The sequence below is a fragment of the Gadus morhua genome, chromosome 6 (assembly GCF_902167405.1).
Source record: "Gadus morhua chromosome 6, gadMor3.0, whole genome shotgun sequence".
NCBI lineage: Eukaryota > Metazoa > Chordata > Actinopteri > Gadiformes > Gadidae > Gadus > Gadus morhua.
Window position 1 is genome coordinate 6,943,102 of NC_044053.1, and position 22,607 is coordinate 6,965,708.

General features: G+C 46.7%; 1 protein-coding gene across 2 annotated transcripts; it reads left to right on the forward strand.

Moving 5' to 3' along the window:
* The first annotated feature begins 90 nt into the window (after positions 1 to 90).
* On the forward strand, positions 91 to 21,923 carry LOC115546043 (metal transporter CNNM4). Of its 2 annotated transcripts, XM_030359664.1 has the most exons (7): positions 91 to 1,518; positions 7,757 to 7,900; positions 8,062 to 8,196; positions 9,512 to 9,681; positions 14,824 to 14,920; positions 18,109 to 18,296; positions 18,869 to 21,923. In XM_030359664.1, exons 1-7 carry the CDS (start codon positions 111 to 113, stop codon positions 19,100 to 19,102), a joined length of 2,376 nt encoding a protein of 791 aa, XP_030215524.1. In that variant the 5' UTR covers positions 91 to 110; the 3' UTR covers positions 19,103 to 21,923. The 2 variants fall into 2 exon arrangements, with proteins under 2 accessions (XP_030215524.1, XP_030215525.1); XM_030359665.1 differs by lacking the exons at positions 18,109 to 18,296; positions 18,869 to 21,923 and adding an exon at positions 16,541 to 17,075.
* The last annotated feature ends 684 nt before the right edge of the window (positions 21,924 to 22,607 follow it).

The window sequence follows — 22,607 nt, forward strand, 5'->3', positions numbered from 1 at the left end:
GACGTACAACGCGTCGATTGGCTAGATCAGTTAATTATGCAAAGAGTGGGCGAGGCTGTGCGAAATGAGTAAGTGACGTCAGTTCCCAATTCTCAGATAGTGAAACAAACATGGCGACAGACTGGAGTGGACAGGGGTTTACATTAACTTTATTCGTTTTTTCGTGTTTTGTGGCCGGTGGACAGGCCGACGCTGGGCTCGCAGACCTGGGTAGCAGCACTCGGATCATCGGCATGCGGCTGGAGAGGAGCGACAGGGAATCCAACACCACTGACGATGGGGTAATACAGGTAACTGAGGAGAGCAACATCCTCTTGAGGTTCTACGGGGTACATATCCTACCAGAGACGTCAACGATCATCAAGTTCATGGAGACGGATTCGGGTCAGGACGAAAATGACAGTGGAAACCAACACACTGGCCCCTTTAACAGGACTTGTTACGAGCCCACCAAAGATTTAGTCATTCGGGGAGCCATGAACGTCAGCGGTAAGGGCACCACTGGGGTGCTCAACGTGAAAGTCAAGCCCCTTCGAAAAAGTGAGAAAGAAAAGATGTACAGCTTATGTGTCAAAGACAGCCAGGATAACAACTGGTACAAGTTGGGTGAGGAAGACGGAAGACTGCGGGTCGTGGAAGAGAAAACCTCGCTGTTGCCACTATGGCTGCAGGTGATCATAATCACTTTCCTCCTAGTTCTTTCAGGTATGTTCAGCGGGTTGAACTTGGGGCTCATGGCTCTGGATCCCATGGAGCTGCGAATAGTGCAGAGCTGCGGCACTGAGAAGGAAAAGAAGTACGCCCGTAAGATCGAGCCCATCAGGAGGAAAGGTAACTATTTGTTGTGCTCGCTGCTTCTGGGTAACGTGTTGGTCAATACCACGCTCACTATCCTCTTAGACGACCTCATTGGCTCTGGGATCGGTGCCGTGGTGGCCTCCACGTGTGGCATCGTCATATTCGGTGAAATCGTGCCCCAGGCTCTTTGCTCAAGACACGGCCTGGCAGTGGGTGCCAACACCATCATGGTGACTAAGTTGTTTATGCTCCTCACTTTCCCCCTCTCGTGGCCCATAAGCAAGCTGCTGGACTGTGTTCTTGGTCAGGAAATTGGCACTGTGTACAACCGAGAAAAGCTGGTGGAGATGCTCAAGGTGACAGAGCCCTACAACGATTTGGTGAAAGAGGAGCTGAACATGATCCAGGGGGCTCTGGAGCTCAGGACTAAAACGGTGGAGAACGTGATGACCCCGATAGGGAACTGCTTCATGATGCAAGGGGACGCCGTCTTGGACTTCAACACCATGTCGGAGATCATGGAGAGTGGCTACACTCGGATCCCCGTGTACGAGACGGAGCGCTCCAACATCGTCGACGTCCTGTACGTCAAGGACCTGGCCTTCGTGGACCCGGACGACTGCACCACCCTGAAGACCATCACCAAGTTCTACAGCCACCCGGTGCACTTTGTGTTCCATGACACCAAGCTGGATTCCATGTTGGAAGAGTTCAAGAAAGGTTTGTGCGGTGGTGGGGGTCGGGTTTCAGAGTCGGTGGTGACTAGACTATAATGGAATGTATTTGAAAAAATGTTAATGATTTATTCTTTCATTCATTCATTCATTCGTCATTTCATTTTCCATCTGTTCCACTTCGCTGTCCATCCATCAGATTTGTAAATACACCATTGAAAGGACAGTGATGTGGAGGGTCTGATCAAAGGCACAACCACACACATGCACACTTGCATTCCTTCTGGCTCCACACCATCCACCACCATAAACAAACAGACTGAATCATGGACTAGCCTCGACACTGCCAATAACAAACCCTCACCTTTGCTTCTGCGTCCAGGGAGCTTTGTGTTGGCTCTGAATTGCTCTATTCATCCGTTGCCAAAGTAGTTGCATCTGGGTTATCAGCTGATGGGTTTTTGGTCCCTTTAAACTGTATATTCTGTAAGAAGTTTACAGAGAAGACGAAAACAAACTGATAACGGATTGCCTCTGAAATCAATGGGCTTGGTAGATATATTGTCAACACTATTGAGGTTGTGGATAGACTTTTCCCACATTACTATCAAATTACGAGTCACTTTGTTTTGCCTTCCCTCCCAAGACGGCAAACACATTCTCCAGAGTACAGAGACCCACACGCATACAAAAATACAGTGTTTGTGTGTGTGCGTATGTGTCACACTCCTGCCATCTCCCACTGGGGTGTATTTTTCCTTTCCATTGCACCTCAAGGTCACAGACGGTGTTTAGCACGCACGCACGCACGGACACACACTGTTCTCTGTCCATATTCATAGAGAGTGAAGAGTGATTGCTGCACTACCATTATGACTTTTAAGAGGCATTCTGATCCAGTTTTGAGGCCGTTAACAATGTTTCTCACCCATGAGACATTTAAATGGTCTCTAAAGGCTATCCCAATTATTCTATATAATAGATACATAGAATGATACTTTGCTCTTACTTAATCTCCTAGAGCGGCTTCTTTGGAATGGCTTAACCTTTGAGTCACTATCATTACACTTAGTAAGGGATTACTCTATTTGCCTAATACTAATTGCTAATCTATGAACAATCTTTACTGTACTGACAGCGATATATTGTTTCACTTCTTATGAGCAATGTACTTATTGTGACTTAAGTCGCTTTGGATAAAAGCGTGTGCCAAATGCCCTGAATGTAAATATAAATGAAACAGATTTGTAATTTAGTTCCCTCGCCCAGCTAGCGTTTAGAACAAAGCTGGAACCCCGAAGGCCGCCAGCGGTGAAATCAGTCCATCGCCCCTTTCAGCCTGCTGTTCTGGGAAAGTTCTAGAGTCACAGGGCTTCTCCTCGGACACACAGAATGGAAGACAGATACAACCACCCCCTGAGTTAAAGAGCTAATGTTTTGTTAGCCTGCCATAGATGGATACCTAAACACTGTGTGCTACCAGTTTATTAAGGGTCTTGGGTTCCAAGCGGGTGTTCGTTAACATGGTGACGACTGGGGCCGACTGACCGACAACCTGCCGTGTAGGGCAATAACCACACCCCCCCCCCCCACTGTGTGCCTGTAAAGTGCTGCTCTTTACCTTCCTTTGCACCGGTTGCCATGGCAATGCCATCCCACGCTGAGGTTGAACGCTGGGGTATGATGGATTTCTCTTATATTAGGCCTACACGGCAGGTACAAGGGAGTCGCTGGATAGGGACATTTAATGGAAAGGTCTTGAAATCGACCTTTGTGGCGTTGCAGAAAGCGCTGAAAAAGTTACATGTTAACACTAACATGTGGCCCCGATTCAACAGTAGCATAACATAAATCACAAAGAAGCAACGAGGGACAAGTGATAACAGCCGCACCGTTGACAGGAATTACTCACCCACGTAATACTCACAATTACGACCTACTACAAGAGTTTTTTATCAGTTATTATCTTAACTGTTAACCATTTCCTTGATCCATTTTAATAATCAACAAGATTGCGACAAAGAATAAGAAGTCATTCATTCATGGTGAATGTTTATTGGTTTCTTCCACTTCCACTAAAGAATTTCGAGTGGCCTCTTTCGGTTCTTTTGTCTAGTTTAGTTGTCAGGTTTGTACAGAATATCTGTCATCTGCATTGTATGCTGCAGGTTCTTGGCTCGCCTCCCCACCAAGTTCTAAGGGTGCGTTCTAAGGACCAGGTCGCCAGGGCTGTGCAATGATCACAGAAGTTGTTCCTTAAGCTTGCTGCTTCCCGGCAATTCCTTGGGTGGTGGCTCTCCTCTTTTATCCTGGACTTTCTGGTCTATCCTGTTTCAACGTCTGGCAGCTTTGTGCGTCCATTACATTTGCCCTTTGAACATACAATGTACATATAGGCATACAGTGATCCTTCCTTAGGGTTACCCATTGTAGTTATTCAATCAATGCCTAGTGCCAATGTGTCCTTTAATAGTGAACTGCATGAACTTTGCACTTGACACACACACACACACACACACACACACACACACACACACACACACACACACACACACACACACACACACACACACACACACACACACACACACACACACACACAGTCTTATTTTCAGGTGATGTTTAATATTCAGAAGCCTCTTCCCAGCTACCTAATAGTGCTGTTAGGTCCAACAGGTGGCTTTGTTCCGTCACTCCATATCACTTGAGGTTTCTCTTATCGCTGAATATGGCGTGTCATAAAACCACTGTCTCTGTACCAACAATGCATTTCAGCTGCGTGTAAAGAACACAGCTTTCTCAGCACAACGCACGGCCCTGTGTTTCTGTGTTCACGGCCGCTCGGTGTTGCTGAGTCATGCAGAGGACTCACCGACTCACCCTCGAGGAGTCATTTCACAGGAGTCGCTTTATTTTGAGGAACTAAAAGCTTTCTGATTTGTGACGCACAGTATTGTGACAGCCTCTCGCAGAAGGGTCATCCCTATGCCCCTGGCTTTAAACGTTGGGGGAAGGCTACGTGCCGTTAAACGCGGAGGAAGGCCTCCGTATCATAGTTCCACTCCCTCTGCAGGGAGTGGAACTATGATATGGAGGACGCGTCCTTCTTACTGAAGCCCATTGTCTTCCAAGCCTCCCTGTCTGGGGTGTTGGTGTCACATGCTTCGGCGTGATCCTCCGAGAGCCTGTCCTCCATCTTAAGTCACAAGGGGCCACGTCGACAACCCCAAAACAGCCAGATTCCAACATGGTTTGCTTTTTAACGCAGACATGCTGAGATTGAGCCACTTGACAAAAATGGGGAAGTTGTAATTAGGAAATGGGGCGAGCATGAGCCAACAGTGTCCTTTGTGCTGGGTTCATAGGTATCCTTCGTTCCTCGTCCGTTAACCATTAAGTTGGTCGTCATGTTAAGTTTCGTGTTGGATGTCCGGTTGGATGTGGGTCTTTGCCTCGAACCCATACTTGGAACACACTATTCTTGTTCCAGCCTTTCTACCAAATTGGAAGGCATTCATTTACATTAGACTTGTTGTGGACTCTTCATTGTTGATGATGAAAGACAATAACACTGGTCCATCTTTTTGTAAAACAGAAGAATGAAGAAGTTTGATGCTGCAGTTAGGACTCAAACATGACAGAATAGTTATGTACTTTTGTCAGGGAGACCAGCTTTAGCAAGTCACTGGAAAAACAGGTTGGATGAGCATGACCAGATCTAGCCATCGTGTGTGTGTATGTGTGTGTGTGTGTGTGAGATGTATGTGTATGAGTGTGCATGTGTGTACAAAGCCTGCACCTGCATTCTTGTTGTGCATGGGTCTGTGGGAGTGTGTGGGTTGTCCCTCTGTTTTTTTGCGAGGCCTGTTTTCCAGTTTGGTGTCAGCAGTCAGCATGCAGTCTATGCACTGGTGTGTGTGTGTGTGTGTGTGTGTGTGTGTGTGGTATGCATGGCATGGCATGGCATTCCTCTCCCATACAGACCCATAGCTCCCCGTCTGCTCCCTTTTGTCAGAGACGAGGTCGCATGTCAACAAACAGCAGGGTAGCGTGCTAACGGCCGACTGGGGCCCAGGTCAACAGAACCGCCACGGGTCATCCACGCATGGGAAGGATCCCCCGTAAAAATAGAAATGGTTTCTGGGTTTGTCGTCTAAAACGCTTCCAAAATAACCTCAGCGCCGTCAGTGTGTGTGTGTGTGTGTGTGTGTGTGGGTGTGTGTGTGTGTGTGTGTGTGTGTGTTCTCCTCAAGAGACTCGAGTTTCTCCAGTGTGCACATTAAGTGTGTCCCCCGGGTCTTTACTTCCTCTGAAATATTGACTCAGCTCTATCGGGAGCTAAGGCAAAGGTCACACACGCGCACGCAGTAGTATCCTTTCTCTTGGCTTTCCATTGCATCACTTCCTCCTTCACTTGTCTTTCTTAATGATCTCTCGTACGAAGTCAACAACAATCGACTATCGATTGCACCTCGAGGTTCCCTCGTCTCTGACGTGAACGCTGTTGGCTGTTCATCAGTTTCCCACCTCAGCCTCGCCGTTTCATCTCCCAAAGGTGTTATCAATTAAATATAAGTTATGAACATAACAGCAGGGAGTTAAAGCCAAGAGTTCTATTTCCTTTTATGTCTGAATACACCCACCCACCCAAATCTCCGACCACAGACAATGACCTTAAAGTTGAAAATAATAATGATAAACGCTAACTTTGTTTTGAGACCAACGTTCTACCCCCGCCTTACACTGGTGACTCACTGCCCATCACACCATGCCCATCTTCCACAGAAGCCTCCCTGGTGCCTCTCTGTCCTGGCCCTAATGACCTCGCCGAGGAGCCAGGGGATGAGTGCACTGTCCTGCCCTGCTCACTCCCCCGCCCCTCCCTCTCCCCCCACACCCTCCTCTCTCCAGAGACCTGAAGGTCCAGACTAAATATACGACCAGGGGTCGTCGTCATCGCAAAAACATCCCCGTCACGGATGACCCGACTCCTTAGACAGTGAGGTAACCGCTTCCTGTTTCCCCCGCTGTCTGAAGGGTCTCGAGTGGCAACTGGCCAGAACGCCCGGGGCAAAAGTCTGCTTTGGACCCTAAGGGAGGAATTAAAGGATGGATTTAGCCCCCCCCCCCCCCCCCCCCCCCCCCTTTAAGCGCTAGCGATTGGCGTATGAGCACCGTTTACAAGAACCCACTGATCTGAAAGTCTGCTTGATGCGACTGGTCTTTGTTGTTCTGTCACTCTATCCCTCCCTCACTTCCTCCCTTTCATCTTTTAGTGTGCTTTTTTTATAGATCAAAGTGTGTGTGTGTGTGTGTGTGTGTGTGTGTGTGTGTGCCTTGCTGTTCATATCCTAATGGCACTCTGAAGGTTCCATTAATAATTCAGCCTATACAGCCGGGCAAGCCTCACAATGAAGTTGTGCTGTCAAAGGTTTATCCAGCCATTATAGGGGATGGGGATGTTTGTTCTGTTGGCAGCATTGATAAAGTACTGCCTTTTGTGTATTTCCCTCTGTCTGTATCACCAATACTTCTCTTTGTGAAATTAGAGCATGCGTATCATTGTATGTTAATACTGCTTCTGCATCTCATGTTGATGTAGTGTGTGTAACCTAAAGTTAATTATAAAGGTACTTCCCCCACTGTGAGCATGAATGGACTGTCAGGGCGACAAAGATGATGAAGATAGTGGTTCCATTCGCCATTTTTCAGTGACTTCATTCCTCAATGGCCCCAGCTCCTATTCTTGGTGTGTGTGTGTGTGTGTGTGTGTGTGTGTGTGTGTGTGTGTGTGTGTGTGTGTGTGTGTGTGTGTGTGTGTGTGTGTGTGTGTGTGTGTGTGTGTGTGTGTGTGTGTGTGTGTGTGTGTGTGTGTGTGTGTGTGTGGACACGATGCACAAAAGCAATAGTCAAAAAAACTTGTACCAACAATGCAAAATAACTTGTTTCCTCGTCACCATAGCTACTGAATCATCGATTCGTGAATCTTACCGGATGACTTCTAGGAAGAAACGTGGTTTTCTAGTTTGGCTAGGTTTGAGAATGAAAATCATTATATATCACCGCAGCTGATATGAACTCGATAAATAAATTATAAACTTTTGTATTTTGTAAAACTCTTAAAAGTTGGGGACTTTACACAATACCTTTTTTATAAATGCATTTTTCTTAATTTGAATCATCTAAAATTAAATGATGCACACCGTTTGTTTGGAGGGCCAACAGGTAACTGACCGACCTAGTCATCTGATAACATGCATTTCTTGTTCTCCCCCCCACCATAGGAAAATCTCACCTGGCCATTGTCCAGAAGGTTAACAATGAAGGCGAGGGCGACCCCTTCTACGAGGTCCTGGGATTGGTCACGCTAGAAGACGTCATCGAGGAGATCATCAAATCGGAGATCCTGGATGAATCTGACCTTTACAGTGTGTTGAGTGGACCAATCTACGCTTATCATTCACAACAATGTAGTCGTTATTCATTGATTGATGTGCCTTCTGATTAATACAAGGCTATTAGAAGACATTTACAGTTCAATGACTTCCGATGAATAAATGAGTAACATCTTCTTTCTCCTTTCCCACAGCGGATAACCTCAACAGGAAAAAAGTGGCGCCCAATAAGAACAAGAGGGACTTCTCCGCCTTTAAAAATGAGGGTGAATCACAAGCCAAGATTTCCCCTCAGCTGTTACTGGCTGCCCATCGCTTCCTGGCCACAGGTAGGGGACGGACGCACACATCATTGTTGTGCATTGCTAATCACATCACGGCATAATCCGCACACAGACACGACAGAGTGTGTATGAGCATATTTGCGCACACAAACAGACATATTCACGCCCTAGTTTCTATTTCTTTTTCTATATTTCTATTTCTATTATAACCTTCTATTTTTGCTTATCCGTTAATTGAACTGTCAAGTCGTCGTCTCAACGTATAGAAGGCAGGTCGTTGTGTACATTCGTGCCGTGAAAGCATGTTTAGGATTTCGGCTGCATAGGTCTCCATTCACCTTGCAGCAGAAGCTGATGGGGCGTTTCACAAGAGCTACTCCACAATCCTGCCTCCACAACATGTGGCCTGGTGCTGGGTCGGCCTGGCAGCAACTGTAACCTGATTTACGCCGCATGGAGGATAGTGGCACTGACCCGTGTCTGTATGATGCAGCATTCCTAATACAGGAGACTTTTGTTCTTTCTTTTTCTTTTCTTCTTTCATTCGTTAGTTTGTTATTTTATCCTGTCTGTCCTTCTTTCCTTCTCTCCCTTTTTCTTTACTGCAGCATTAGTACGTTTATTTTATTCAAAGTATATTTGATTTGATTTAATATTTATTTGATTTGTGTCCATTCATCACATTCCTGCAAGCATGCACCCACAGTACACATCCAGGCCTCAGCATGTTGCAACATTTGTAGCCGCTGTTTGCACGTTCATGATCAAAATGACTCCTTCAAACCTTTTCCTCAAGGCGAGGGGGTACGAGGCAACTGTAGTTCAATGTTTGTATCGTAAATTGTATTGAATTGAGTTTAGTGGTTTAGTTGCAGACGTAGATATGAACGCATATAATTTTTACATTCATTCAGAGAAAACATTCAATGTTTAATGATCAATTCTATGTCTCTCTCCCTCCCATCAACCATGCAAACCGATACACGTGCATGTACATGCATAAACACACACATTCACTCAATCACTCACCCACAAACGCACATAAACACACACATTCACTCAATCACTCACTCACTCACCCACGAACACACATAAACACACGCATTCACTCAATCACCCACTCACTCACCCACAAACACACACATTCACTCATCACTCACTCACTCACCCACAAACACACATAAACACACACATTCACTCAATCACTCAATCACTCACTCACTCACCACAAACACACATAAACACACACATTCACTCACCCACAAACACACATAAACACACACATTCACTCACCCACAAACACACATAAACACACACATTCACTTACTCACTCAAAACTCCCCCCCCCCCCCCCCCCCAGAGGTGAGCCTGTTCAGCCCGTCCCAGGTATTGGACAAAGTTCTGCTGCGGATGCTGCGCCACCCGGACGTCATCCAGGAGATCAAGTTCAACAGCGAAGACAAGCGCTCGCCGAATCACTACGTCTACCAGCGGGGCAAGGCCGTGGACTTTTTTGTTCTCATCCTGCAGGTACACACACACACACACACACACACACACACACACACACACACACACACACACACACACACACACACACACACACACACACACACACACACACACACACACACACACACACACACAGCCCAAACTAAGAAATGTCTACTTCCTGTCACCCACACCACTCATTACCTCAGAATTAGGTTGTGGTCACAACTGCCGAAAGTAGATACCCTTTCCGAAAGCGACATGTCAAACCTTTTTGAGCGAGATGCTTAGCACCTTCCTGCTCGTAAATGAACTGCGTATGTATTCACTGCTATTAACATTGGATATAAGTGATCTTCGACACTAAATGGTTATAGTCAAAGAACGTTTAAATTGTGAAGACAATTTCATCCATGAATCGAATCGTGGCTACACAAGGATTAGGTGTTCATTATCATTATTATTAATATTAATATCCTAGTTAATAGAAATAAGTAGTGCCCCCTTTGTGTGTCAAACAACAATACACACATAGGTAGCAGTTGCATGGATTCATTCAAACTGTTGCGTCACACAGTTGTCTCTGCGTGTCACTGTCTTCAGCGTGGACCAGTACCCTGCTCACCCAGAGAGGCAGGGCGCTTGGACCCCTCCGCGCCCCGCACTGGTGGAATCGCCACTCCATCCACTTAGAATCCTGGGTGCGTGACAGATGGCGCGTGTGTGTGTGTGTGTGTGTGTGTGCGTGCGCGTGCGTGCGCGTGCGTGCGTGCGCGTGCGCGGTACATCTGCCATGTGAAAGCTTCACTATGCACTTCACTTCAGCATCTCCATTACTTAAGATAATACGTCCAAAGTTTGAAGGAAAAGAAAGAATGGATTAAATTCTCGAGTTGACGAACCCGAATGGGATTGGCTGAAAGGTTGTGACATTGCTGAATGAAGTGTAGCGTCGGGTCTGCTCCCAGTGGAGTGGCTTGGCCGTCACTGGGCAAATTCTGGTCTGAAGCCAATCAACTACATCCTGACGGATTAGCTGTTCGCTTTGAGCTTTGTGGTCCCGAGTTGGTCTCAGCGCTGCTACTGCGAGCATTGACACTACGCTACCTACACTACATAGCAAAGGAAATGCCAGCGGAAAGAGCATTAGCCCGGTCAGTGAAAGAAAGGGATTGCCAACATACAGGATGAATTGTTCCCAGTATGTCGATCTTGAGTGAAGGATCATCGGAAATGATACTCGGATGATAACTGGAATTTCGGTAAGGGGTGTCTAGAGGGGGGGAACGGGGACACACTCCAGTGTGTGGGTGTGGGTGGGTGTGTGTGTGTGTGTGTGTCTGCACGTTCTTGCTTGCTTCTATACAATTGATATATTTAATATGAACAGTACACACACACACACACACACACGGTCATGTGCTCCACAACACAAACATTTTTGTTCTAGAAACATCTCCCGCCTCTGTGTTGACTGTATACACTTTGTCTACATATAAATAGGACCTTAAATCCCATGAGGTGGGAAAAATGCTCGTTGATGTTGCATGAGCTGCAGCTCAAAATACAACCGCCCCCTGCCCTCACACACACACACATTCTTAACTTCCCACAAGTCGGTTATGTCATTGTCCCTAAACAGTCATTAGATTGGTACAGTAATCTTTCAATCATTGCAGTCTCCCCCCCCCCCCCCCCCACATCGTTGTAATGGAACCTTTCTCGTGGGAGGCAGGATGTGGAGACCCCCCATGCTGATTAATCTATTACGCTGGTGGTGGCATAGGGGGGTGACATTCAACCACGAGTCGTGACTGACTGAAGTGTATATCTACCCATCGAAAGACTGCAGACAGGTGTGAAGTGTCCTTTGAGAAGTAGAATTGTTTGCTCTGGGAAATGTTGGTTACTGATGAACATTCAGGCGAGGGTACGCGTTTTTACTGCGGTCTATGCGGTGATCATTGCTTAGTAGATGTTTCATCTGCTTTTTTTTTTTTTTTTTTACAAATCGATAGAGATTTTGAGATATCTCTGCCGTCAAGAATAGGATCTGGTTTGGCTGTTTATGTAACAGAACGGCGATAAAGTTAAAAGACGACCCAACATTTACTCAAGGTCCCACTATGCAACCTTAACTGCATGTTTTTGCTTTTGTTCAAATGTAAGTCACTTAATGTTTACAGAATAAAAACAGCCATCCATTATTCCGTCTACCCATGTCATCATGCCCTCATTCAGTTTGGTGTCAAAGTTAGCACAGTTGCTATACTTCATACAATCTTTTTGTGCTTCAAGCGTAAGCAACTTAGTATTTGGCCTTCATCATGCTCCCTTTGATTTTGGCTGTGTGTGATTGTGATTGATTGTTTGTGTTTGTTTTTTTGAGTGAGAATTTGCACATGTGGGAATTTGCACGTGTGTGTGTGTGTGTGTGTGTATTTGCATGTTTGTGTATATGTGGGTGTGTATATCTGGCTATTGCGTAGGAGGTCAGTAGGAACAGCTTCATGAGAACCGGGCCCATCATCACAGACAAATAATTCAATGGCTATGTTCAACTTCCTTCCACTCCGTTTATAGCACGCGTGCGTGTGTGTGTGTGTGTGAATATTGGTGAATGCATGTTGTTTACAAGCTCTGTCATCATGTGTTTATGTTGTTTGTAGTGTGTCTGTCTGTGTGTGTGTGTGTGTGTCTGTTGCCTAGGGCCAGGTCTGAGTCTCACATGCTAGGTCTAGGGTCCCAGCCTCTATTACACTCTCTCTCTCTCGCTCTCTCGCTCTCTTTCCCCCCCCCCCCTAAGATCACAGAACAGTTCGTAGGACAGGAAGTGTGTGGAATTGATGCCATATACAGTGACGGCAAATAGCTGTCTGCCAATGCATGCCTCCTAATGAGAGGAGTTCACATTTTCATGTCGACCATTAACCCATGCCTCCCTTTTGAGCCATGACAAAGACATGGGTACAAATAGGTGTTGGCCAGAATACACACAGTCCATGACCTGTTTGCCACCCCCTTTTTGTCGTAAGTTATTAAGAAACAAGAAAGACTGCACGTGTTCGTCTATTCATGTCCAGCCCCGTTCACATTACACACGCACACACACACTTACACACACTTGCACACACTTACACACACTTACGCACACTTACACACACTTGCACTCCTTGACTCCGGTTTGTTTGGGATGTGTCATTGAGCAATTGAGCGTTCATTCTTTTCTTAGTTAGTTAGTCTCATAATGACCTTTAGTCATACTTCTTCATACCTATTATTCTCAGTGAGTCCTTCGCTGGGTTCCCTTTAGTCTTCAATGCTGTCCCAACTGTTTCTGGAGTTCTTACACCTTTTCCATCTAGGGACCCGAAAGACGACTTCAGTGTGTCCTTTGACCCCGATTGCACACTTAGAAATCTCTCATGGAGTTCACAATGTACGTAGGTTCATCCCCCCCCCCCCCCCCTTCAGTCACTATACCCACCCCTATTATTGTATTATTGCAAGGCTGCACCTTGCAATAAATCACACGTGTTGCTGTGTGCGTGTGTGTGCGTGTGTTTGTCGGTGTGTGTGTGTCATATCTGGTATGCTGATCTACCACCTAGTTGAGAGTCCTTATATTGACATCATGTATGCGTTGCTCAAAATCCACCTCAAAAGCCGGAGTTCCACTCACACGGAAATGATCTGACACGGACTGTAATGTCACTTCTCTGGACTTCGCCAGGAGGTTTTTCTTTGGGGCCGTTTAGAACCCAAAGTCAGTCCTTTACTGCCGTTGCCCGTGGGTTAAAGGTCTTTTCGTTTCGTTTGCTTGTGTGTGCACATGCGCTCTCGGTGTTTCCACTTTCCGAACATTCTCATAACGTTACATATTAATTCCCATTTGTCTTCATCTACATCATGCGTCACTGACTTTGTATGTATGTGTGTGTGACAAAGTGGGCATTTTGCAAGTATGAATGTGTCCTATTTATGTCCACTCCTGTGTGTGTGTGTGTGTGTGTGTGTGTGTGTGTGTGTGTGTGTGTGTGTGTGTGTGTGTGTGTGTGTGTGTGTGTGTGTGTGTGTGTGTGTGTGTGTGTGTGTGTGTGTGTGTGGAAAGCTGGCACACCCAGTGCTCAAGGAGAAGTCCCCCACCCCCCCTCCCCTTCCCACTCCCTTTACCCACACTGACACAAAAGCATTTCCCTTCTCTTTAAATACTAGCCTTGCACTCTGGACGGTTGAATACCGCATCGCTGCTGAGTGAGAGGAGGTTGTGGCTAGTGTCCCTGCTGTGCTCAAAGGCCCCGGAAGAGTTCTCCAGTGCACTTCTGCTTCTGTTTCTCGTCATATCGATCATCTGTTCACACTGATCTCACATAGACCCGTGTGCGGAAAAACACAACACAACGCTCCCACACACAACTCACTCCACTCAAGCTGCTCCCGAAACAAATCCAATGACATTGTAAAGAAATCATTGTGAACAATCATTTATTTTAGTGTTCCGAGGTACAAATAAACAAAGAACTGAGCAGTCACACGCACTTACATAAAACTGAAACCCTTTACACTTTTGATGGGTGGGGGTGCACTGAACTCAATGTACATACACACACACACACGTGTTGTTTTTCCTGTTAGTTTGGGAGGGGATGTATGGAGATACAGATGGATTAGTGGGGGGGGGGGGGGGGGTACAGATAGGTCCTCCTGCTGCTGATGGGATTATCTGTGATGTGTTGTTGCTGCCGCGGTTCACACATTCCTGTGACACGTGGGGTTTAACACACACACACACGCACACACACGGTGTAACTCTTTAGATATGTTAAGCATGGACAACAGATGCATGAAACAATCCATGTCATTGGATGACATGGATTATGGGAAATATATGCTGTTTTCTGACATTTGGCCATTTCCAAATGAACAGCGTGTTTCCTCCAAGCACAGCCTGACCGTGGATGGGAGAAAAGAAAAAAACATTCTTGGAGCGGGTTGGCACGCGACCGTGCCAGGCCTACGTTGAGGAACACTGTACATATCTTTGGAAGGGAAATCTGGCAGTTTGGATATGCAATGTGGCACCGTCACGGAGACGCGTTCCGGAACGTCCTTCCTTATTATTGTATAAACCAGTTTTTATTGTTGTGTTGACTGCTGCCCTCTCCCCCCCATCGTCATCAGGGTCGTGTGGAGGTCGAGGCGGGCAACGAGAACATGAAGTTTGAGACCGGACCTTTCTCCTTTTACGGCGTTATGGCTCTCATTGCCCCGACACTAGGTGAGTTTGTCCTCCTCTCTATCCCTTCCTCCTCCTCCTCTTGTTCTCCCCCTTTCCTCAGTCACGTCTCCTCGGTCCCCTCTTTCCCCGCTGCGCTCTCTTTGAAAAGGGTTCACTTTCCTGTCATCGTAGCATCCGCAACAGCAGTGTTTGGCGTTAGACGACTAACTGCTGCCCCCTAGTGTTGACAGGGGGAACGGCTGACAGGTGATCTGGCTAACTGCTGCCCCCTAGTGCTGACAGGGGGAACGGCTGACAGGGGTTCTGGCTAACTGCTGCCCCCTAGTGCTGACAGGGGGAACGGCTGACAGGGGTTCTGGCTAACTGCTGCCCCCTAGTGCTGACAGGGGGAACGGCTGACCGGGGTTTCGGCGTGGTGACATAGGGGATACAGCTGAAGGGGGTCTGGCTAACTGCCGACACCTAGTGTTGACAGGGGGAAACGGCTGAAGGGGGTCTTGCTAACTGCTGCCCCCTAGTGTTGACAGGGGGAAACGGCCGAAGGGGTTCTGGCTAACTGCTGCCACCTAGTGTTGACAGGGGGAAACGGCTGAAGGGGTTCTGGCTAACTGCTGCCCCCTAGTGTTGACAGGGGGAAACGGCTGAAGGGGTTCTGGCTAACTGCTGCCACCTAGTGTTGACAGGGGGTCTGGCTAACTGCTGCCACCTAGTGTTGAAAGGGGCAACGGATTAACGGGGCCGGCTAACGACTGCCACCTAGTGTCCACGGGGTGAATGGCTATTAAAGTATCTCTCACTCTCACTCTCAGTGGTGGATCTACATTGAATTACATCCCGGGCCGCCGTCTCTCACACGCTTCGTCCGTGCCTAAAACCGCCATTGCTCACTCTCACACCAGCTCACTCCAGCAAGGTAATACGCACCTCTCCATAGTGCAGGGCTGGTATCTAAGCTGAGAGGGAAAGCTGTCAGTGTCTGGGTGAGGTGAGTGAGAGAAACAATAGAATAGAGAGGGCGTAGGAGGAAATGAGGGGGGGGGGGGGGGGTGTTAGTTGTAAATCCGTTGTGTTCTGATCAGACCCGTTCTCCTTGATCAGTAATTGCGCCAGAACACACACACGCACACGCACACACACAGTCCGTGATGTGGCCTGATGTATCGAACTGGACCAGTGTTTCTTGAACGTTGTGTCAAGACCCACTCGGAAAGGATCCCAGGGGGATATTTGGCATTCATTTAAAAATGTCAACATATCAATTGTCACATGATTATCAAACTCTCTTTTCCTTTCTCCCTGCATATTTCCCTCCCTCTCTTTTTTTCACTTCTCCTTATTTCGCTGCTTCAAGCCCCAAAAAAATACTATTATGCCGTGTTTTTTTAAATCCACTCTGTTGCAATTTCCTGTTATTGTCTCTTTGTCCTCAAACACTTGTGTGTGTGTGTGTGTGTGTGTGTGTGTGCTCTCCTATTTCATTCTCTCTCTTGTGTAGCATTTCTTATGGCTTTCGGGAAATATAACTGTGAAATACGGGAAGAATTGTCCCTGTTCCTGGGCCATCAGGCTCCCTGCCAGTCCCTGGTTCACTTCCAAGAAGAGAGTTGACCCATATTCTCACTATTTCTCTCTCTCTCTCTGCCCCTGTCTCTCTCTCAGTGGTCGCCCCTCATCCCTCGTCTCTTGCCTCTTTTAAGAGGTTCTCTCTGTTTTCTCGCTTCCCAGGTAACCTTCGGCATGTCTGGGTTCCTTTACCACCTCGATTCGGTAGACTCTTCCTAGCAGGCTATTTACTCGAGCTAGTTTCACAACGTCAACAACGACATCCCAAATTATTGCTCTTTGATCTATATATACATAATATACACACACATATATATATGTCTGATTGGCTTCATTAGTGCCCCGTTGTTTAGCCCATCAAAGAAAGCTAGTGAGTACCTGTGTTTCAAAAGAGTGATTTGCTTTTTGAATTCCCGGTTGGCTCCTCAACGTCGCAACCAGGTAAATGGAACTTTGAAGCAATGCTGAAGCATAACAGACGTTAACGTAGACCATTAGAGATCTAATCATGATGTTTTCTTGTGACTAACCTGGCAACAAAACTCTAGGTTTCACAATACACCCTCTCTAAAAGTAATAATATTTTCCTTTCTGAATCAAAACAATGGCACCATTAGGAAAAAAAAAAAAAGATGGATAGATAATTATCCTCTGGGGATATTCCCGTAGACAGCGGGGTTCGGTTAGATGGCCAAGATTGCCAAACCTAATGACTCATCCATTCATAAAGAAAATTTCCACAATTTTACACGTTGAAACTCGTAGCACATGCATAATATCCGGAGGGGAAAAAGTGTTGTCTTTCGCACCTAACCAACTACTAGCGTATTAGCTTAACTGCTCAAAAGATACCCCGCCTAGCTGAATTCCTTGAACGATAACTCAACCGACTTGTCCAGGTAAAACTGTTTCCTATGACTCCCTGAGACCTCACACTGGAAGATTCACCTTTCCTGGTAATAATAACTACTCCGGTGGTAATTCTGCCTGTGTGTGCGTGTGTGTGTACGTGTGTATGCGTGTGTAAGCGTGTGTTAACCAACACGAGCATGCTACCGCGATATCAGTGGGCGTAATGCAATGCCTAAGCTACCAAGTGAAACCAGATGTGGTTCTGTAAACTCATACAGTTGTGCAACGCCATGTGTAGTGATCTCACTTTGATGTGATTGCGTTTGCGTGTAAAAAGAAAAAAGCGTATTTTTTTCCCAGACATCTTTCCGAGACATTATTAGGCATTTGAAAGACTAGATTAGACTACTACGACAAGCCTGTTCTTGATGAAAAAAACTTGTTTGTCTCTTCAGTTCCTGGCCAAGCATCCCTCATAACATTATAGAAGTGAATTTCAGAATTATCGTAACCTAGTGATAGGGCCAGCATCACCTAACAGATTTTGAGCCTTGATGAATGATCATGTTGCCCACTGTAAGACCTAACCAAGTGTGTGAGTATGTGGGGCCGTCATAATAAGTAATGGCGTTCTAGGAAGTTTGTTACGTTATTATAACCTTACATTTTAACCCCTTGCGCTGACCCTAACTTATTTGTTGACTAACATTGTCTCTTGGTTATTTGTTTATGGCTGTAATCCATTCAGTCCTTTATCGGCATCACCATGGTTGTGCGCGTGTGCTCCCCCCCCCCCGTTCCCGTTCCCCCAGACTTCCGCTCGCCCTCCCACCTGAGCGGGCTGAACCGCACGGCGTCCCTGAGCGGCGCGGACCGCGGCGAGGCGCTGTCGGTGAGCGGCGGCAGCAGCAGCCAGCTCAACAACAGCAGCAGCAGCCCCACGCCACAGTACACCCCCGACTTCTACGTCAGAGCCCTGACAGACCTGCAGTTCGTAAAGGTAAACAATGCGCTTGTTATTATTATCCACGGTGACGCATTGAGTCGGCCACGCGAAAGTACTTTGGCCAGACAGATGTCAGATCCTCCCGTCTGACGGCAGACGGTTGGGGCGCTCCAGACAGGGGGACCTACATGGGGTAGGGGTTGGCTTTCTTTGGAACGATGGTGTTGCTGGAAGCATAGATCCATCCGGGGGGCTGTGATTGTTGAACTCCAACTTGGCCAGCCGTGGAAGAGACTGTTCAAAAATTGTGCGTGGCGGTTTTCAATTCGGCCCAGAGCCGACGAATGAAGAATTTTGGCTCAACACTTGAACCACAGCAAAGTGAAAACAAACATACGTTATCTGCTACGATACCCTGTTCCAGGCGAAAGGCATAAAGGGGCAACAAACCCTCTTTAAACAAGCCCAAACGACGTGTGTATCTCTCGACGGACACGCATCGATGGAGCGCTGGAATGATACCATCCAATTCAAACTGAAGGCAAAGCCCCAGCCGGCTGTTGTTGATGTTAATGCGGTTCCTCTCCCCCCCCTCCCCCCCCCCCCCCCCCTCCCCCACCCACCAGATCACGCGGTCCCAGTACCAGAACGGCCTGGTGGCGTCCCAGCTGGACAGCACCCCCACGTCCCCCGAGAGCAGCCGGGCGGACAAGGCCACGCCAATCGCCGCCGAGCCCGGGTCCCGCGGCCACGCACCCGCCGAGAACGGGCCGGACGAGACCACCCTCCTGCTGCTCAACGAGCAGAACTGCCCCCCCCCCACGGCCAACCACCACAGCCAATCCGAGAGCAGCATCTGACCCCCCCCCCACCCCCCCCTCTCCGCAGTCACATCCTGCATATGAATGCGCGTGCGTCTGCTGTGGGCCAAATGGACGGATGAGTTGGTCGTGTGTGTGTGTGTGTGTGTGTGTGTGTGTGTGTGTGTGTGTGTGTGTGTGTGTGTGTGTGTGTGTGTGTGTGTGTGTGTGTGTGTGTGTGTGTGTGTGTGTGTGTGTGTGGAGGGGGGGGGGTTGGGGAAGATGAGGATTTATGGACACTCCATGCAAAGTGGGTACGGTCCAATGAGACGGGTTCGCGTGCGCGCAGGTTTTGTACGTCCGTTAGGCTGGAGACATAGCCTACGGGACTTAGTCACACTACACACACACACACACACACCTTTCACCCTGGACGTGTTTGCGTCCGTCGGTTCATTTAGTTTCCTCTTGCACAAGCTATTGGAACCGTTAGGACCCTATCTCAACCCAATCACAGGCCTGCTCTCTAACCAGATGTTAGTTCATTGTGCTGTGTCTGTCTGTCTGTCAGTCTACCCTTGCCGTGGGTAAAACTGTTGGTACATTCCTGCATGTAACCCCCCCTCCCCCCGACAGCCACTCCAAACCTCTTCTGCATGCACACCCATGTCCCAGACAGACCCACCCAACCGCCACCTGTTCCTAGCATGTGAGAGGACCTCAATTCAACCCGACGTAGTCGACCATACTCTGTAAGAAAACTATAACAAAGACCTTTTTCATGTCGTGCATTTCATAGTTCAGACATGTCTTGGTTTTAGATCCAGAACGTGCACGTGCATGTGACCAGTATGCATTTTTTTTTTTTTTTTTTTTCCAAGTCCCGTAGAGGTGTGTGTGTGTGTGTGTCCGTTCATTGCCCTCCCCATGTGGTAACGTAACCCACAGCCTTTCTTACATGGTTGTCGAGAGATTAAGGAAGGATAGCAGTGCAGACCGATTAAGACAATCACATAAGAAACCACTATTTTGTTAGGGTGGACTGGACTGTGTCCCCTGTTGTCCTCACTAGTCGTAGTCTCCCACTCAGGGTCCTCTCCAGGGCCAGGTCATCCACTACCAAGCAGAGACGCGGAGCTGAGATTTGAATGTGTTGTCCGTGACACTCGTTTTTGCGTTGAGTACCGGGGTCATGGATGTTTCGATTGGTTTAATGCAGGGAGTGTGTGTGGGTGTGGGTGTGCAATCTTTTTGTATAAGACCAAAATCCAAAACGACTTTTAACTACTGAAGCTAGATAAAAAAACAACAACAACCTGTTAAACGTCTTTAGTCTTGGCATAGCCAGCAGTTACCCCGGCTGTGAGGCCCTGTTTAATCCCTTTGTGAACCAAAAGTAGACTTTCTAGTCCCTGCAAGGGGCAATTATCAAGCACTTTTTATTGGTTCTTTTACAATGTAGTTTTAAAAAGCCAAAGAAGTCAAACCAATTGTTTTATTTGTTGCCTTTCTATGTATTGAAATAATCAGAGACATGCTTCAGACAGTTCACACAGTCAAAAAACATTACGTTTGATTTCCAAAGCGTTTTATGCATTTTACACCTAAACATATGTTATGGAAAGTCACAAAATGTGTAATATATAAGTAGTGTCTAAATGTGACTTGTCTATGTAATGCTAGTTCGGTGGAAATAGGAGTTTCTATTGTTTGTTATTTCAAGGTTTTATATGTATTTTTATTTTGTGTCTGTTTCATGATTGCCAAATTACGACCAGAATTTATATATTTATCTACGGGGAAACATTTGAGGGGAGCATAGTGACAAATATTTTTTCTATGAAATCATATTATATTGTTCTGAATAATCATCAAAATGTTGGCGACAAAAAACAAAGATGCCAGGGAACTTCTCCAATCATTTCCCCCCAACGTTGCAACTTCTATTCGTAAGACAGCCACGGAGGTTAAGGAAGTGAGACGATTCAGGCGTGACTCACACGCACACAAAACAGTGCGTGTTTCACCGCTCACTTTTCATTCAGGTGTAAAGCGTGAACGACTGCTGCTCGTCCGGTGCCGATACTCACCGTTAACACGCAATCACCTCCGGAACCTACCCGTTCCCCCGTGCCAGACCTTTATATAGGGCGGATAACGATGACGCAACGGCGGATGTATACTACGATGCAAATCAGAAGCACTTTAGTTAGGACAGCAGCGCTGCGTGCTGGCGTTGACGCAACTTGAATGTTGCGCAACGCTGTTTATCACCCCGGGGCGCGTCAGCCTTGTGCTTTTTTTTTGGACTCGAACCATGACTTTGTACTTAAAGTCACATGTCACCTTCTTCAGTCAAATGATTTGAATCTCGAGAAAGTCATGCCGCGGCCGAGGCTTCTGCCGTACAACCATCATTCCCGAGCGACTCTCACTTCTTCATCTTAGGAACAGAGCTTGATCCTTTGAGACTGACTGATTGTTATTGCAGGTCTAAGTGTGTGTGTGTGTGTCTGTGTGTGTGTGTGTGTGTGTGTGTGTGTGTGTGTTCAGGGCACCCCCCACCCCTACAAATATGTACAGGGTTTTCTGTAAGTGTTTGAGTGCTCAGTTTTTCTTGTTTTTTTTTTGTACCTCAGAACACTGTAAGTAATCATTGTAAACAATCATTTTTTTTAATGTCATTGAATTTTGTTTTGGGAGCAGACTGAGTGGAGTGACTTCTGAATAAATTAAATTAAAATGATTGTCCTCCATTCTTTCTGGTGTGCTTAACTTAAAAGAAAAACACGCTGTAAATACTGTTTTTATAATGACTCTCAATGAGTTTTGAAAATGAACATTATCAATAAACCTGAGATTTGTTTCTCAATGGAACTTGTTTTCTGTTCTGATATCTTCTGATGTTGCATTTTAATGACCTCAACTACCAATTTTTTATTTACTGCCTAGTTCATCAGATGATGGGCTGACTCAGCCACCAGTTTCAAATGAATTAATTTCCAATAATTCATGTGAAGATTTGCTTCCCTTTTTTTTATCCTACCCGAAAACATGTTATTTAGAAGACTTGTTCAAAATGTTTCACATTTACTGTACAAAGAAAAGATGTTGGCTTGTATGATGCATTTATCATGAAATACTTAAGGTTGAGCAGCATATTACACAAACCAAGGCTTACTACCGTAAGCCTTGGTACTCTGCCAACAAGTTTCTTTGAAAATGTTTCAAATTACATTTCATCACATTACATCCCTTAATGGTTTCTCTTCTATTAGGGGATTTCTCACAGGCCTTAAACTGTGGCTATTTAGAGTCTTTCATTAAAATTAAATAATTACTAATTACAGGCCTTAGGGATAGGGTGAGAAGCTCAGCCATCCGTGAGGAACTCGGATTAGAGCCGCTGCTCCTTTACTTAGAAAGGAGTCAGCTGAGGTGGTTCGGGCATCTGGCAAGGATGCCCACTGAGAGCCTACCTTGGGAGGTGTTTCAGGCATGTCCAGTGGGGAGGAGACCTCGGGGAAGACCCAGGACTAGGTGGAGAGATTATATCTCAACACTG